Genomic DNA, 19,241 nt, shown 5'->3' with positions numbered 1-19,241 from the left:
GCTAATAACTGTATTAGGTAGATTGCAATGTGGGAGGTTGGCGGTTTAGTGGTTAATAACTGTATTAGGTAGATTGCAATGTGGGGGGTTGGCGGATTAGGGGTTAATACTTTTGTTAGTAGTTGCGATGGGGGGATGATGGTTTAGAGGTTAATACACTTTATTATTAGTTGTGATGTGGGGGATTGCGGATATAGGGGTTTTGACGTTTCATATTTATTTTTGGGAGGCGGGTTAGACTTTTACGGTGATTTAACTTTTTTTGTTTTTTACTTAGGCGCTGTCAGATGATAAACTGCCGTAAATCACTGGCGACTCCAGAAATGTCTATTTCCGCACATTTCTGAACATTGCCAGTTTATCCGACTTACGGCAGTTTATCATCTGACGGCGCTGTATATGTGATTCACCCGATGTGCGAGGTGAACTTACGGGCAACGCAGGTTTTAGCAGTTGTGCTGAAACCTACGCCGCCTATGTAATCTCGCTCAAGATCACCAAATGGCCTAGCACAGCCACAAACATCAGATATAATAATAAGTAAGTATGCACTCACATCCGTTATAAATCATATGGTGTTATATAAGCAGGCTAGAGTTTCAGACCCATTTAAAAAATGTACCTCTCTTGATTTTCTGTGTCAAAACTAAGCTACTTTCCATAAGAGTGTGGATATAGAACAGCGTTTGCAACAATGCTTGTAACATATACTAATGCTTAAGAAGTGTACACTCCTGGGCCTATCTAGATATGCTCTCATGGAAAGGAGCTAGGTTTCAACCAAGGATACTAAAATAAAATTGACTCTAGAAGTAAATATGTAGGGTTTGTTTTTTTTGTATTCCATGTTCCTTTAACCCCTTTATGACCACAATGTACCCTGTATGTCACTGGTTGTATGTCACTGGTAGTTAAGGGTTTTTTCAGGACAAAATAGCACAAGTCTAGCAAGAACACGCTATTAATGCACTCCCTCCAGCAGGCTTTGTGGAATAGAGCAGTCTCAACGCTGGTGGCAAGACCACGCTATAAAACTATCAAGTCCCAAAAAAAGGCCAGTGACATACAGGGTACGTCGCTGGTCCTTAAGGGGTTAAATAATATCTTGACTCATACAAAACATACTTGATGTGCCCTTTGTTCAACGGGGTGTCAAATAGTCACTGTGTTTAACTATCTATATTTATTTTGAAATATTTTTATTTAGGTTTTTGTACATACATACATAAAACAAAACAAATAATAGTCTAATGAATCCAACATTACTTATGCTCAACTCTCACTTGTAAAATAGTTAAATATAAAAAATAAAAATAAAAGAAAAATAAAGAGAAAAACACTTTTATGTCTTTTATTGCTCTCTATTTATGGCATGATCCGCCTTTCCGCATTTCCTGCTCTCCCCCCCCCCCCTTTTGGAGGCCTCATAGTAGTGAATGTAAGGTTCCCATTGCATCAAGTATGCTTCTCTATTATTTAGGGTTTCAGCTACTGCAGTTGCTTTCTCGAAGTGGTAAGATATTTTTTGCTTTACCCTATCAAAACTGGGTGGGGCACTCTTCCAAAATTGGGCAACACTCAACCTAACAATAGTGCAAATCCACATAATTAGTCTGTTGTTATGTTTGGTGAATTCCCCAATCGGGAAGTGGAGTAAGGCCTGTTCCATAGTTAAAGTCACCCTCTTCTGAAAGATCTCGCTAATGAGGTTGGAGGTATGATCCCAGATTTCCTTTGCGTATCTACAACTCCACCACATGTGAGAGTAGGTCCCTGTTTCTCCACACCCTCTGTAACACAATTTAGTTAGTGGGTCAGTCCCCCCTCCCGATCTAGCCGGATAAAGGTACCACCTAAAGGCCACTTTGATAAAATTTTCCTTGAGTGTTGCGTTTTGTGAGAATGATAACCCACCCATAAGATTTTCTGTCCACTGTTCGACTGACCACGTTTTCCCCGTGTCCTGTTCCCATTTTAACATGAGGTGAGATTTGTCAGCTTTCGGTGGCCGGTTGAAGATTTTGTATAGGGTTGAGATGCCTCCCCTTATTTGATGGGTCGATAGACCTAATGTTTCAAGTGTAGTGCAGGGTGGGGATTTTTCACTACCCATTATCTGTTGAACCCTAGATTTCAGTTGTAGGTAATGGTACCAAATATGTTTATCTTCAGGGTCAAGGGCTTGGTATTGATCATAGGTCATCAGTGACCCTTCTTTATATGCATCTGCTATCCTATATAACCCCCTGTTGCTCCATTTCTGTTGTGTAGCTGTATCAATAAGAGAATGTGGAGTTATCAGAGGGGTTATTTTCGATTTCTTACTGAGTAGAGGAAATTTTAAATTTAGTTTTTTCCATATGTATATAGTATGTTGAATTGCAATGTATTCATATTTTTTATGTGTCGCAGTGTTATGTGGGGTCCATAATAAGTTAGATACTGGGAAGATGTTTAGGGCCTTAGATTCAATATGAACCCATTGTGGTATGTTACTGGTGAGGAACCACTTTAAGGTTTGCGCCATACGGGCCGAATAATAGTATGGGATTAGGTTTGGTAATCCCACCCCCCCCCCCCTTCCTGTCAGTGCACATTATTTTTTTATTAATCCTTGCCCTTTTGCCCTGCCATATAAAGTGAAGAATGTCCCTCTGAAGTTTGTGCAGTTCCGTGAGTGGTAGTGTTATTGGCAGAGAGCGGAATAAGTATAGTAGTTTGGGAAGTAAAGACATCTTTATAGATATAATTCTTCCATATAAGGATAGTTTCAGTTTCATCCACTTCGCCAACAACTCTCTAGCATATGAAAATATTGGTAAATAATTCAGGTGGTAAAGGGAATGTATATTGCTGGATAGATTAATTCCAAGGTATTTGATGGACTTTTTTGGCCAACTAAATGAAAAATTTAATTTCATTAATTTTTGGGTGTGCTGTGGCAATTTAATACCGAATGCTTCGCATTTACTCTCGTTTATTTTGTAGCCGGAAATGCGTCCAAAATGCTGTATTAGGTCATATACTGGGGGTAGGGAGAGCAATGGTTTGGTCAATGTTAGTATTACGTCATCCGCAAATAAAGAAATTTTGTGGTCAGTCTGTCCTACTGTGATTCCAGAAATGTCTCGGTTGTCTCGTATTTTGATTGCTAAGGGTTCTATACTTAACGCAAATAGCAGTGGGGAAAGCGGGCAACCCTGACGTGTGCCATTATTGATGTGTATTGAGTGGGACTGGTACCCGGAGAGTTTAACATATGCAGTGGGGCACGAATATAATGATTTCAATGCATCATCGAAAGGACCCTTAATTCCCGCCCTATAACTATCTATATTTATAATAAACCTACACAAGACTTCCACAAATCAATACACAACCAAATATTTAAAAGGCTATCATTCAACTTTATAGTGAGTGATATTTATGTTTAACAAATGCACCTATCTTGTTGACCACAAATAACTTTGTTTAGCTCAGAATGTTTGTATACACCGTACTTACTGAGACCTTGTTTCCATTGATGTGGTAAATTGTGGAAACTGGTGGTAAAAACATTTATCTCCATTAAAGTCTATAGAGATTTTTATGTTACCACACCTCAATGGAGACTAGGGGGGCGATTTACCATCTGTCGACGGACATGATACGCTGCAGTGATCATGTCCGCCCGACATCGCTGAATGCCGACAGCATACGCTTTCAGCATTTATCATTGCACAAGCAGTTCTAGTGAACTGCTTGTGCAATGCCGCCCCCTGCAGATTCACAGCCATTCGGCCGCTAGCAGGGGGTGTCAATTAACCTGATCGTATCTGATCGGGTTGATTGCTGTCCGACGCTCAGAGCAGGCGGACAAGTTAAGGAGCAGCGGTCTTGTGCTTCCTGCCATGAAAAATGTATTTAAGGCTGCAGTTTCTGAAGCGATGACTGCTCTCCTGCATTCAAACAAGTGTAAAAGGTCAGTTTCCGATTTTACCGTCTACAAGTGCTTTCCTGTTATGTGCACAGTAATTTTATAGTTTTATAGAGCTTTTGGGGTTTGGGACTCTTTGCCTCCTCCTAGTGGTAGAGAAGAGTAATTTCCATGAGTAATGTATTGTGGACTCTCACCACCATGAAAGAAAATAATTTATCAGAAAAGTATAAATTATGATTTCCTTGCTTGCAGTGCTGCTAACATCAACCTCTTCATCACAGAATATCATGGGAACTAAACAAATTAGATAACAGGAGTAAACTGGAAAAAAAAATTAAATTGTATGTTCGCCGGTCTGAATTTTTTTTTGGGTTTCATATCACTTTAAATAATGAATGTGTTTAAAATTAATTTATAGGAAAATTATGTAATTACTAAAACAAAGTTACCTGCTTTGCTGTACCATATAGAAGCTGACTAATACTTAGCAATCAGGTTGTTGTTTTTTTATAGAAATGTGTGTCCCTCTTCACCAATAAAGCAAATTAGCAGGAAGTACAAACCCTATACTGCAGTTTTAGTTTCAATTTCAATTTAAGCAGCTTTCACTTTATATTTTTTTTAGGCAAAAGAACTATTACTTTCACGTGTAATTGCTCTTCGTTCATATGCAGAAGCATTTTTTTGTACAATTTCTAGTTGTTTTTTTTTAAATGTGATATTTTTAATTGTTATATAAAGAGGTCATGTTAGGAGAGGGGGTCATGTTTTTTTGTTTTTTCCCCCATCTCCTAACATGACCTTATGATATGCCGCCTTTAAAGGACTGTCATCGTACATTAGTTTGTGTTTATGCTTGGGAAATTTGACACAAGATTATGGACTCCATGTATGAAGCAGGGAGAGCTGCTCTGGAGCCCTTGCGGGGCCTGGATCGCATATGCAAGCCTGCTTCCCGCAACGTAAGAAGCAGCGGTCAATAGACAGCTGCTTCTTATACGCCTCGCCACCTCAGAGCTGCCGAAGAGAAATCACTGAGAGCTCGTTTGTTCTCTGTGATTGGCAGTCCCTTTACTTGTGTGATCGGTCGAGCGAATGAAGTGGCGGGCATTACATACTTATCGGAGTGTGTAATGATACATACGGTCCAGCGGATCAATAGATCCACTGCCCGTATGCAGCGAAGAAGGGCAGACAGCTTTGCAAGTTGAGTAGCCTAGCTTTTAATACATAGGGCCCTATGTCTAGAGTTATTCTTTTTTTTTTTCCGTATGTATAAATGTGATTTGTTTTGTATAGTAAGATCTACCTATGTAATTTTATTACCAGATCTGTTTATTTTGTCTCTTTGCTGGACTTTTTGCTTTGTTTGTTTGGACGCTTGTATTTACATTTGTAAAAAAGGTAACTTATTATCTGTGAATAATGTCATTAGTAATAATTTAATGTCTTGTGTTGTCATTGTGCTTCAGAGCCACCAAAGCCCGCTCCACGACTACAAACCCTACCTGTGTCTAAACCATCTGAAGGATTATTTGAAAATCCATTTGGATCAGATTCCTTCAGTGCTTCATTACAAAACTCTGTAAGTAATATTATAATTTAGTAAAATACAATGAACTTAAGAAAATTAAATTAACCCTAATTCTATGTTATATATGTTCATAACTATAAATATTATGGTAAAAGAACAGTAAAGTCAAACTTAAACATTTAGGGGTCAATTTATTATAGTGCGAGCGGACATGATACAATGTAGCGTATCATGTCCGCTGCACATCGATAAATCACATCAATATCATTGCACCAGCAGTTCTTGTGAACTGCTGGTGCAATACCGCCCCCTGCAGATTTGCGGCCAATTGGCCGCTAGAAGGGGGTGTCAATCAACCCGATCGTATTCGATCGGGTTGAATTCTGTCCGCCACCTCAGAGCAGGCGGACAGGTTATGGAGCATAACTTCTGAAGGCTCGTTGAAAACGGAGCTTGGTAAATTGACCCCTTATAATTTAGACAGAGAATGCAGATCTGTGTTGTTAATAGCATAAGCGCAAGGTTCCACTCGAGACCAACAGTGCTCCGCTGGTCCTGAGCTGCACTTTTACTGTGTGTTTAACTCCTTTGCAGGGGTTAAAGACACAATAATATTGAGTTGATAGTCTTAAAATGATATGCTTTAACAACTATTATTGCCATTTTGTCACATGCACACTCCTGAGCTTTGATGAGCCAACCTAGCTTTGCTGTCCAAAAAAGGAGACCAAGAGAACAAAGCACATTTGATAATACATAATTTGATAATAATAACTATTATAATAATAATTGATAATAATTTAATAATGGGATTCTTTTTTAATGCATGCTCTATCTGAATCATAAAAGTGTTTACTTTACTATCCCATTCATACTTAAAGAAACTGACAAATGTACTACCTGGAAGTTGTTAATATAAATATCTGCATAATCTCCTAATTTGGTAATCCAAAAATCAAATGTGCATGACAAACAAAATGGCGATTAGGTGGACTTAGAGTTTACAATACAGGTTGGAAGACTTTGTGTTAATTGACCCCTTATTATTGTATTATAATGCTAATAGGTGTGCACAATTAACCTGTTGGGCTCCAAAACCACAGAGATATATAGTTATTAGACATGTGCGAATTGTTTCGTTCCTTATCAAAATTCGGATGAAATTTGGGTGATTCAGAGATTCAGATGTATCACCCTAGTAACGAAACAAAACCAATCCGAATTAATTTGTAACGAAACATCCAAATTAGTTCGGATTCATTTGCTTTATTCGAATAGCCGTGGTGCAATAGTCTGACTCTCTGGACAACTCACAATTCCTTTGCCGTTCCATATTTATTAAAATAAAAAATGAATAGATATATATTACAATTAAATATAGTGAGGTAGAACAGTGAAATAATTCCTTTTGTGCTGGTTGGAACCATCCGAATCAACGTAACATAACATAACGAATTAATCCGAACACAGCAAACTTCTAAAGTTCCGAATGCATCCGAAATAATGACTGCTCTATAAAGAATCAATCCGATTGCAACAAAACGAAATAAAAAAAATACCGAAACTAAATTTTCAGACGTGCACATGTCTATGTTTTTTTGGGGGGAAATTTGAACAGTGCCACAATAAGTACAGTGGGCATCAGACTTTTTTGGGTTATTGATTTTACTTTTATTAATTTTTAAACTTGAATTGGTTGAGCAGGTAGCATTTGTATCTGTTTGCTGACATTGCTTCCTAATATCATCCAGTATGGCGCAGGTGCCTTGTTCATGCTCAAAACCAATGTTATATACAAAATCTTTTTAGGGTTCTCTGTAGAAAGGGGAAAAGTGTTTTCAGGGGGTTATTAAGTCCTGTGAAATTCTATAACTGAAAAATGCACCTGGAAATGTGTCAGTAATGATTGAGAATTTAAAATGTGATCATAACAAACAGGACTTACACAAGTATAGGGGCCTTGTTTTCCCAAAACCAATAATTTAACAAGTGCTTCAGATTAACAATGAAAATGGCTGATCATGAAATCATCATTGAAAAGGGCTCATCTCATCAGCAACATTTAACATGCAGATAACTATCAAAGGAAAGATTGTGTTGAGACCCTATATGGTCAACTCTTTTGCAGCTCCGCAGGACATGATCAGCAAATCATTGGTATTATTAGTTGTACATAGTAGTAGTCACCAATCACTGACTGTTGTCTATTTGGGAGCTGCAATGCTTGCAGTTACAAAGTAGGACTTTACCTATGTGTTTAACATTTCGTTAGCTAGAGTCAGTAGTGCAATACGTACATGCTCTATTGAATTATAGTAATATTTGCTTTAGAATATTCCTTATTCTGTCCCAGGTATATTGGGACCGCTCAATTCTAAATATAGAGTTAATATGTTAAGAAACTTCAATGGGCTATCTCAAAGTGAGTAATTTTTTTTTGGGGGGGGGAGTTGTTTATCTGTTTAGTGCCAAATATCTTACTTAACTGTTATAATTCCCAGAATGTATCCACAAATATATGGTGTAAAACAAAAACAGAAACAGAGGCGCCACATGTGTAGATCAGTATAACCAGAATACCCAATAAAGGAGCAGAATAAGGGTACTATATTGTATGGTATTCTATGGGGAGATAGGTTGTCATCACCCAGCTGTAATTTGTTATACCGTTTGGTATTTTTATTTTGTATAATAAAATACTGATTTTATACTTTTACATAAGTCTGGTGTTGGTGTGACTATCCTCATAGCAGTAACCTAAGGGCATTATAGCCATTCCTCCTCCTTCCACTGCAGTTTTGGCTGGAGTTTGTCATTACCATTAGGAGCACTGATCTGGGATCCAGAAGACAAAGATTTCCAGCGTATTTGGGGGAGATCCATACGCAGCCAGCTGGTTTGCTGTTGAAAACCAGCCTGCCCCTACTGGCACAAGAGAGTGCCGCCTCTTTTGTGAGTACCCTTATTCTGCTCCTTTATTGGATATTCTGGTTATACTGATCTACACATGTGGCGCCTCTGTTTCTGTTTTTATTTTACACCATAGAATTGCATCATCCCGTTGGGTGAAGACAGAGAGCAGCCTCTTCAAGTATTGATGGACATTTGAAGAAACTCGCTGGACTTTCCAGATCTGGTTTGCCCAGATTATTGATCTGTATAATTTTTAACACTTAAACACAGTATTACTCATTTGAAATCTAACATACTGTGTGGTTATATTTGGTGCAAAACATTGATATTTGTTCTATTGTTATTTGATATCCCTTCATATCTATACACAAGTACATACATCTTTGTATTTTTATGTACACTTCTTGTAAGAGATAAGCGCCTCCTATAGAAGCCTAGTGATAGTATCTATCACGGTGACTTCTTTTTAGTTTGTATCCACAAATAGCACTGTTTAAAGTATTGGAAAAGTTTAAAGAGACTTGAATAGATGGATTAGAGACCCAATTACTAAGAACAAAAAAGATAAAGTGGAATAATTACCTGAGTTTTTTGTTTGTTTGTTACGTAAAGTCATCCTTTTTTTTTTTTTGTGAGCCTCTTTATAATAAAATGGTCTTATTTACTACAGCCTTTAATTGAACTACTGCTTGCAGAGCACTTTTTGTTGGATTCCTGTGTAGTAAAGTCAGCTCTGGAGCAGTAATGCTCATATACCACCAGCATGACGAGGGACCTCAAACAAAATTGGGTGGAATTTAACCTTAGACAGACAACTGATCCCAAAAACAAACACATTGTTTAACTTTGTAGATAACCTAGGTTTCTGGAAAATGGAAAGATTAGGTAAGACTTCTGTCACTGAGTAATCAGTGTTTTTCACAAATTTACAGGTGACCCATTTTCAATCTTCAACTATTAACGTCGTATTTTGAACTGAGCTTTCCCAAATACAGTACAGAGAAAGAACAATAGGTAATAAAATAAGCAAAGAGCAATTATGTGGCCAACAATTAAACATAAATAATAAAATAACAGAAAAAAATCACACTCTAAAAATATACTTGTAAATAAATGTGATCCAAAGGATATATATACAGTATATATATTTAAATACAAATTGTAGTGAAATTCGTACTGCGACAGATGCTCTTAAAAAAGGGTACAAAAATACAAATATAGTGTAATACAGCTATATCACTTAGAAGAACACTAAAGTCAAAATTAAACTTTCATGATTCAGATAGAGCATGCACTTTTTAAAATACTTTCCAATTTACTTCTATTATCAAATTTTGCATTTTTGCTTATTTTTCTTTTTATATACACACTTTCTGAGGCACCAACTCTGAGCATGTGCACAAGTTCAAAGGGTATACATATACTAGTCTGTGATTGGCTGATGGTTGTCTCATGATACAAGGGGCTAGCAAAAGGGGAAAAAAACATAAATTTTGCTTACCTGATCATTTTATTTCCATTTGTATGAGGAGAGTCCACAGCTTCATTCATTACTTGTGGGAATACAGAACCTGGCTGCCAGGAGGAGGCAAAGACACCCCAGCCAAAGGCTTAAATACCTCCCCCACTCCCCTCATCCCCCAGTCATTCTGCCGAGGGAACAAGGAACAGTAGGAGAAATATCAGGGTATAAATGGTGCCAGAAGATAAATAAAATAAATTAGGTCCGCACAACAGAGAACCAGACGGGGGCCGTGGACTCTCCTCATACAGATGGAAATGAAATGATCAGGTAAGCATAATTTATGTTTTTTATCTTAATATGAGGAGAGTGGGGCTTCATTCATTACATGTGGGAAACAAATACCCAAGCTCAAGAGGACACTGAATGGCTCCACAGCCTGCAAGACTTTTCTCCCAAAAGCTGCTTCCGCCGAAGCAAAAACATCAAATTTGTAAAACTTTTAAAAAGTATGTAAGGAGGACCAGGTAGCTGCCTTACAAATCTGCTCCATATAGGCCTCATTCTTGAAGGCCCAAGAAGAAGCCACAGCTCTAGTTGAGTGAGCCGTAATCCTCTGAGGAGGCTTATGTCCCGCTGTCTCATAAGCCAAGCAAATCATGCTCCTCAGCCAAAAAGATAGGGAAGTGGAAGAAGCCTTCTGCACTTTGCGCTTCCCAAACAAACAATGCTGAAGTCTGTCTGAAATCCTTCATAGCCTGAAGATAGAATTTCAAAGCTCGAACCACATCCAAATTATGAAGTAACCGTTCCTTCGAAGAAGAAGGATTAGGACACAAGGAAGGAACCACAATCTCCTGATTGATGTTGCTATCAGACACAACCTTAGGGAGAAAACCCAGTGCGAAGAACAGCCTTATCAGCATGAAAAACTAGGTAAGGGGGCTAACATTGCAAGGCCGCCATCTCAGAGACTATGCGTGCCAAAGCAATAGCCAGTAGAAAAAGAACCTTCCAAGACAGTATTTTAATGTCAACTGAGTGCATGGGCTCAAACGGAGTCCTCTGCAAAACTTTTAGAACCAGATTTAAACTCCAAGGAGGAGCGGAATGTCTAAACACAGGACTGATTCTAGACAGAGCCTGAACAAAAGATTGAATATCAGGAAGCTTAGCGAGCTTCTTGTGTAACAACACAGATAGAGCCAAAATCTGTCCCTTTAAGGAACTGGCGGTAAGTTCCTTCTCCAGACCGTCCTGGAGGAGAGAAATAATCCTGGATACCTTGACCTTATGCCAGGGATACCCACGAGCCTTACACCAGAATAAATAGGTCCTCCATACCTTATGATAGATGTGTCAGGGGGCCCGGCTTCCTGGCTTGAATAAGAGTATCAATCACACTCTTTGAAAACCCCCTCTTGGCTAGGACTAAGCGTTCAATCTCCATGCAGTCAGCCTCAGAGAATCTAGATTTTGATGCACAAAAAGAGTCTGTATAAGCAGATCTCTGCGACAGGGTAACCTCCAGGGAGGAGACAATGACATCCCCACCAGTTCCCCAAACCACATCCTTCTCGGCCACTACAGAGCAATCAGGATAGTCGAAGCTTGCTCCTGCTTGATGCAGGCCACTACTCAAGGTAGAAGTGGTAACGGAGGAAATATGTAGACTAGGTTGAACCCCCAAGGCACTGCTAAGGCATCTATCAGATCTGCCTGGGGATCCCAGGACCGAGACCCGTATCTGGGTAGCTTGATGTTGAGTCTGGACACCATGAGATCTATCTCCGGTGTCTGCCATCTGTTGCAAATCTCCCCAAACACCTTGGGGTGAAGAGACCATTCCCCCAGATGAAACGATTGTCTGCTAAGAAAATCCACTTTCCAGTTGTCCACACCCGGAATGTGGATCGCTGACAGTGAACAGTTGTGGGTCTCCGCCTATTACAGAATCCGAGATACTTCCCTCATGGCTAAGGAGCTTCTTGCTCTCCCCTGATGGTTGATGTAATGTTGTCCGACTGGAATCTGATGAACTGGGACAACCCCAGGAGGGGCCAATCCCTCAGAGCATTGAAGATCGCTCGAAGTTCCTGGATGTTGATCGGAACACCTGCCCTGTGCCTTCCTGGTACCCCAAACAGCTTCCCATCCTGAGAGGCTCGCATCCGTAGTCACAATCTCCCAGGATGGTCTCAAGAAGGATGTCCCCTGGGACAGCCGATCTGGACAGAGCCACCAAGAGAGGGATTCTCTCGACCGGTTGTCCAAAGAAATCTGTTGGGATAGATCAGAGTGATCGCCGTTCCATTGCCTCAGCTTGCTGAAGAGGTCTGAGATGGAACCTGGCGTATGAAATGACATCTATGCTGGATACCATGAGCCCAATAACCTCCATACACAGGGCCACAGATGGCTTTGAGGAGGTCTGGAGGGCAAGACAGCTGGAGGCGATTTTCCAACGTCTTTGGTCTGTCAGGAATATCTTCATGGATATGGAGTCTATTATCGTGCCCAGGAATTCCACTCTGGTACTGAGTTTATTTTCCATCCATGAGATCAAAGAATAAGTAGAAGAGCTCTTGAATGGTCCTCTGCCAGCCAGCAAGATGGAGCCGGGACCAGTATGTGGTCCAGATAAGGCGCTACTGCAATACCTCTGGATCTCGCCACCGCAAGCAGAGCTCCCAGAACCTTCGTAAAGACTCTTGGAGCAGTAGCCAGACCAAAGAGAAGAGCTACAAACTGGAAGTGCTGGTCCAGAAAGGCGAATCTTATGAACTTGAAGTGATCCTTGTGTATCGGTACATGAAGGTAAGCGTCCTTCAAGTCTATCGTAGTCATGAACTGTCCTTCTTGAACTAAGGGCAGAATAGACCTTATTGATTAAAAATACATTAATTTATTACACCATCTCAATATAAACAAAAATCTTAAAATATAAAAATGAATACGAACATTGATTGGAACACCCCACAAGTATGTTTATCCAAATGTCTAGGATATTTGTTATATTGTTCTCTTGCCTCCCATAAATAACCATTAGTGTGAGTAATAGAGAGGTTGATACTGATTAAGTTTTAATTGAGGTTTTTATATTTATCCTACTTTCATCAATCAATTTATTATGATCCCAGATACCTATTTATATTCCCATTTGGTAATCCAATTAAGCATAGTTTTTTATAAGCCCGTCACTACACTGAGTATTGATGTAATTAATATTATGGTCGAAACCTGTGTATCCTGGTATCCATGAGCCTAAAATCTAGCTCAAATTTAAGTACAGAAACTATTATCATATTCCCCTTTTTTCTTCTATAGAATATAATATCCAGCCGGTTAACCGATAACATAACATTTTTTGCCAATAATTTTTCTTTTTGCCAATATCCAAAATGGTAGCGTGTCCGCCGGAAGTACATTAAACCGGAAGTCGACCACAACCACCGGAAATGACGCAACCGGAAGTATCTGTGAAACGGATATCCGGTCTAGCGGGGAAATGACGCGATAAGCGTTTGGCGGCAATTTTTACCGCCGGAATTCGAAATTTGGCGCAATTTGATTTAGAAACTCCCCAAACATGGGGTATATAAGTTTAGCCATATCATAGCCTCATTATATCTTGAGAAAGGCTCCGCTGCAGGGCCGAAACGCGTAGAGATTTGTGAGGCTTCATTAGTACCAGGACATTTGGCTTTTGGGGTAAGTTTGATTACCATTAGACTTTATCCTATAGGCCCTTTATGTGAGGATTTTTTCTGTTTTTGTTTTCAGGTCCATGTTGTAAAGACTAGGATTCTGGATCAGGACAGCCCCTAAGGATATTGTTTTTAATCTCTTCCACAGTATCCCCAATTTGGATTATTTCCAAATGGATTAATCTCTTGGACTTTTTATAGAATCTGTATTTTCTAATATTTTGTGTATTTTAAATTGTTTTTAGTAAATCATTGACATATTTGTAAGTTATTGCCAGCAACATTGCAAATCGTTTAGCCTATATTGGAAACAAGAATATAGCCACTACAGTGTTTTTTGGCCTTTTGATTTGTCTTTTGGGCCAATATTATAGCTTACTATATGAGATTCTTTTCTTATTAGGAGTCTGTATTATGGTCGATTGTAGAATTGATTAGAATCACTTCCACCATTGTGACATAATTTATCACGTAGCTTTTTAAGCAAAAACACTAATCTAATTCACTTTTTTGAGAAACCGGTTTTGTTTTTTGTTTTTTATTTATTATTTTTTCATTTTTTCATCCTTTGATTTTTTGATTATTCGATTTTTTGACTAATTGAATATTTTTGGAATTTTTTCACCACTTTTTGTTTGGTACCATATTTTTGATCACAGTTATCCACGTCAACAATCACTGATTCACTATTTTGTCACATTATATGTACTATATGTCGTGTAACTAAGCTAAGTTAATTTACTATTGTGATTAAGCACAGTATGTTTTGATTTCTTATTGTGATTAAGCACAGCATCTGTTTTAATCTCTATATCTGTCACAACCAGAAGAGAAACTGATTCAATTAAGCTAAGATCCTCTAACAAGGGTCCAAATAACTTGTTCCAATCAATGTTCGTATTCATTTTTATATTTTAAGATTTTTGTTTATATTGAGATGGTGTAATAAATTAATGTATTTTTAATCAAAGAGTGATTCCTGTTTATACCTAAGCCCTAGGCGCTCCTATTTATCCTCCACTGCTATAACTCCTAGACCTAATAGGGGGTCTTCCTAATAGTGTAGCCGGTATTAAGTCTTAGGCGCTGTCCGCCCTCCCATCTATATCCAGAATAGACCTTATTGTCTACATCTTGAACGATGGGACCGACAGAAACTTGATTAAGCACTTTAGGTCTAGAATCGGGCGAAACTTACCCTCCTTCTTTGGCACCATGAAAAGGTTTGAATAGTACCCTAGACCACTCTCTGCTAGAGGTACTGGTACAATTACTCCTAGAGAAGAGAGATCTCTCACGCACTCTAGAAAGGCATCTCGTTTCTCTGGTTTTGAAGATAGATTTGACAAGAGGAATCTACCCCTGGGAGGGTGAGATTTGAAACCTGTCCTGTAACTGTGGGCAATGACTTCTAGAACCCAAGGATCCTGCACTTTTGTCATCCAAGCCTCCGTGAAAAGAGATAGTTTGCCCCCTATGCGATCCAGAGATGGATCGGGAGCCGCCCCTTCATGCCGATTTTGTCTCAGCGGGCTTCTTGTTCTGCTTGGCTTTATTCCAAGACTGAGAAGGTTTCCAAGATCCCTTGGACTGCTCGGGCTTCGCGGCAGTCTGCTGTTTGACCAAACGAAAGGGACGAAAATTAGGGCCGTGGATATGATAGAGTCCAGGCCTGGACCGAAAAGAACCTTTCCCTTTAATGGAAGGGAGAGTAATCTAGACTTGGACGTCATGTCAGCAGACCACGACTTCAACCACAGGGCCCTCCTGGCCTGAACAGAAAAGCCTGATGTCCTAGCATTCAAGTGAATAATCTGCATATTTGCATCACAGATAAACGAATTAGCTACCCTCAGGGGCTTAATTCATTCCTGTATCTCTTCGAGTGGAGTTACCACCTCGATCATATCTGATAGAGAGTCACATCCATAGGTAGCGGCTCCCGCCTTCACAGCGACCGCCGCAGCAGGCTGAAATAAGAACCACGTGTGCTGAAACATCTTTCTTAACAGGGTCTCTAATTTCTTATCCATGGGCTCCGTAAACAACGAACTATCCTCGAGTGGGATAGTGATGCGCTTAGCGAGCATGAAGATGGCTCCATCCACCTTAGGGACAGACCCCCACAATTCGAAGAAGAAGGGGAGAAAGAAGATCCAAGTCTCTCCCATTCATTCTTAATAATATATGCCATCTTTACAGGAACCGGGAAAGTTTGGGGCACTACCCTGTCCTCGTAAACTTTATCAAGCTTAAGAATAGAAGGTTCCTCGGGTAACTTCAGTTCAGGAACCTCTAGAGTAGCCAACACCTCTTTTAATAAAAAGCGTAAGTGCTCAATCCTAAACCTAAAGTCTGGTTCATCCGCAGCCGGAGGTTTAGAGGCCACATATTCTGACCTAGAGAGAGAGTCCTCTGAAGAGTCTTCTTCATCAGCGGATAATCTAGTCTCAGATACATCCAATGGAGTAGATGACCCCTGGGAAGGATAGCAATGTTTAACCTTTTGCTTGCACTTAACAGGGCGAGGTAAAAAACTGAAGGCCACAGACACCGCCGTTTGCAACTGATCAGCAAAATCTGGTGACCACAGGGCCCCTTCCACAGGAGGAATAGTAGTGCACTGGGGAGCTGCATGTGTAATCAGAGATGATTGTAAGGAACGCACCTCGCGGGACAGAGACCCCTCAGAGGTGGACGGCTCAGTGGTACTAAACATCTTGTTCTTTTTAGATATCACTATTTTATCAAGGCATGTGGAACATAGTTGAGCAGGCGGATATACCATAGCCTCCTCACAATAAACACAAGCATTAAATCTAGGCAAAGAGGGAGTACCCTCTAATGCATTAGAGTCCTCCAAAGCTTGTGCCTTTAATATGGACTATAAAAAATAAATGGCACCTTTATACTCCAATGGCTGGGGCACTCATCACCTCCTATGACCCAGGCCCACAGAGAAACCACTTTGTCTCCTGCAATCGATGGTCAGGAAAGAGGAAGATAATGAGGCCACACCCGGTCACATGGAGTGCCATGCAGGACCGCCCCTGCAACCGAGACAAACTGCGCTAAACTAACAGACTGCCATTAAGTTAATCAAAACGAAAGAAGAACCTGACTGTTTGCACATTGCCAGAGCCAAATCTCCCACATGCCGCAGCAAAAAACACAATAAAGCAATCATGTATAAATCCCCCCCTTTTCAATAATCCCCTTCCGGAGATATTAACCCTTGATTCTATACAGGTAAAAGGAGTCACACTATGACCCTGTCTTCTTGCGTTATCATAAATATGTAAAAAATGAAACGATCTTACCAGAATCTATGCCGTGGAACAGGAACACGGCCTCTCAAGTTTGACAGTGTTGTAGCATCGCTCCTGACATGGACTTGAGTGGTAGAAAGCAGGCAGTGAAACTCTTCAACGCTGATTGCTTAAGGAGCAGTATATATGAGTCTGGTTGGTTTCGCAAGAAAGACTCTCCATGCATCTCCAGACCCTAACATTCATCAATGCTCTCACTAAGAGGCTGACAAGACTACTTAAAATTCCAGTCCCATTTCGAAGAGTACTACCCTCCATAAGAGACTACTCCGAATCTTCCGACACTTCTCTGCCATCCTCCTGTGACGAAAGACAAAGAATGACTGGGGTTGAGGGGAGTGGGGGAGGTATTTAAGCCTTTAGCTGGGGTGTCTTTGCCTTCTCCTGGGGGCCAGGTTCTGTATTCCCACAAGTAATGAATGAAGCCATGGACTCTCCTCATATTAAGAAGGAAATAAATTTGTTAGAAAAAAATCTACTGCTTATTTGAAATTCAGAGTAAGTGCTATTGTATTGTCTTTTTATTTTGCACTTGTTAATCATGCAATTCTACTGTAAAGGACCAGTAAACACAGTAGATTTGCATAATCAACAAATGCCTGATAACAAGACAATGCAATAGCACTTAGGGGCATATTTATCAGACTCGCCGCTAACAGAAGTACTGAAGGCCACGGACAGAAATCAACCCGATCGAATACGATCGGGTTGATTGAAACCCCCTACTAACAGCCGATTGCCCGTGAATCTGCTGGTGCAATGATAAATGCTGACAGCGTATACTGTCAACATTTATCGATGTGCGGCGGACATGATACACTACTTCGTATCATGTTCGCTCACACATTGATAAATATGCCCCTTAGTCTGAACTTCAAATGAGTAGTAGATTTTTCTGATAATTTTAAGAGTTATGTCTATTTATACTCCCCCTGTACCATGTGACAACTATCAGCCAATCACAAATGCATACACGTACCATGTGACAGCCATCAGCCAATCACAAATGCATAAAGGTTTATTCTGTGAATTCTTGAACATGCTCAGTAGTAGCTGTTGACTCAAAAAGTGTATATATAATAAGACTGTGCACATGTTGTTAATTAAAGTAAATTGGAAATTTGTTTAAAATGACATGCTCTATCTGAATAATAAAAGTTTAATTTTGACTTGAGTGTCCCTTAGTTAGTGGTCCTTTAAAACGTGCACATATGCCTAATGCGTACTCACACTAGCTTGAGCTAAACTCATGTTTAGGGCAATCCTGAATTCAAAGCTATCAGGTTCAGCTCTCTCATCGCTATCCGGGATGACTCCTATGCTCCAATGCAGTTTTGAGTCATTTGTATCAGCTCTAACATGGACAACCTCAATGCCAAGTGCAACAGCGGAGCTATTCACTTGATTCGCAGGGATGTTGTTCACTCATGCCCACTTGATATTAAGCTGCACCAATTACTAGGCCAAAAGAAACACAAGTACCTCAATCAACTTAAATCCAAGTGGCTTTTTTCAGAGGTTCACAGTAAATGCCAGTTGTTACATTAAAATGGATATCTTCTCAGAATAACCAAGATATGCTTATATGGATATATCTTGGATATACTGAGAAACAGAGCTGCTACAAATGACTCAAAACTACATTGGAAGATGTGGGAAAGCTGAACCTAACAGCTTCAAATTCAGAATTGCCCTAAACTTGAGCTTACGATAGCTCAATCGAATGTGAGTACGTATTTGGCACATGTGCACGTTTTAAGTGATAAAGCTGTATTACACTATATTTGTATCTTTTCCCTTTTACATTTATTTACAATAATTAAACGATTAAATTGATTAAACATACCTTTGTCCACCTCCCTAGATCATCCACCAGAGTGAAATATATAAGAATGTGCAGGGGATCAGGCAAAATGCATGTCTGATACCTTGTGTTAAAACCTAAGCCCGGCACAGAACACTTGACACAACAATTTTTCATTTGTTGCGTTGTAAAATACAGCTGTGAGGTAGCTAATATTTACAATAGATGTGAGACCTGTCTATCACCTAAACTTTTAATTGAATGGTTGTTTTAAACTTATATTAAGACCCATTCCATGTAGAATTTGTACTGTTCTGGTGTCTAAATTCAGAGCGATCTCTTCTTTAACCTTCTTATTCTAAGTAAATTACACCAAAAGCCTACACCTTTGTAATTATTTGTGTATATTATGGTTGCTGAATCCTGTGTATGAGCAGTGTGCACTCCCATATATCCTGTATACTTAGCTCATGCTATTCTTATCCACTTACTAAAGCAATTGTTTTTTGACGGCCAAACCAAGATAGAAACATGGTGGTAACCCATATTCCCTACACTACCAACTACCTGTGA

General features: G+C 39.7%; 1 protein-coding gene across 2 annotated transcripts in view; it reads left to right on the top strand.

The window, feature by feature from the left end:
• The window catches only part of DAB2 (DAB adaptor protein 2), a 347,304-nt gene that overhangs the window by 289,373 nt on the left and 38,690 nt on the right, over window positions 1–19,241 (top strand). For both annotated transcript variants that reach the window (XM_053701226.1, XM_053701225.1), the window contains one exon: window positions 5,392–5,504. In XM_053701226.1, coding sequence (XP_053557201.1) covers window positions 5,392–5,504 — 113 coding nt within the window. The remainder of the gene's footprint in view (window positions 1–5,391; window positions 5,505–19,241) is intronic.

The sequence above is a fragment of the Bombina bombina genome, chromosome 2 (genome assembly GCF_027579735.1).
Source record: "Bombina bombina isolate aBomBom1 chromosome 2, aBomBom1.pri, whole genome shotgun sequence".
Lineage (NCBI taxonomy): Eukaryota > Metazoa > Chordata > Amphibia > Anura > Bombinatoridae > Bombina > Bombina bombina.
The sequence above is the reverse complement of the archived record's forward strand: the minus strand, read 5'-3'. Positions and strand labels throughout refer to the sequence as shown.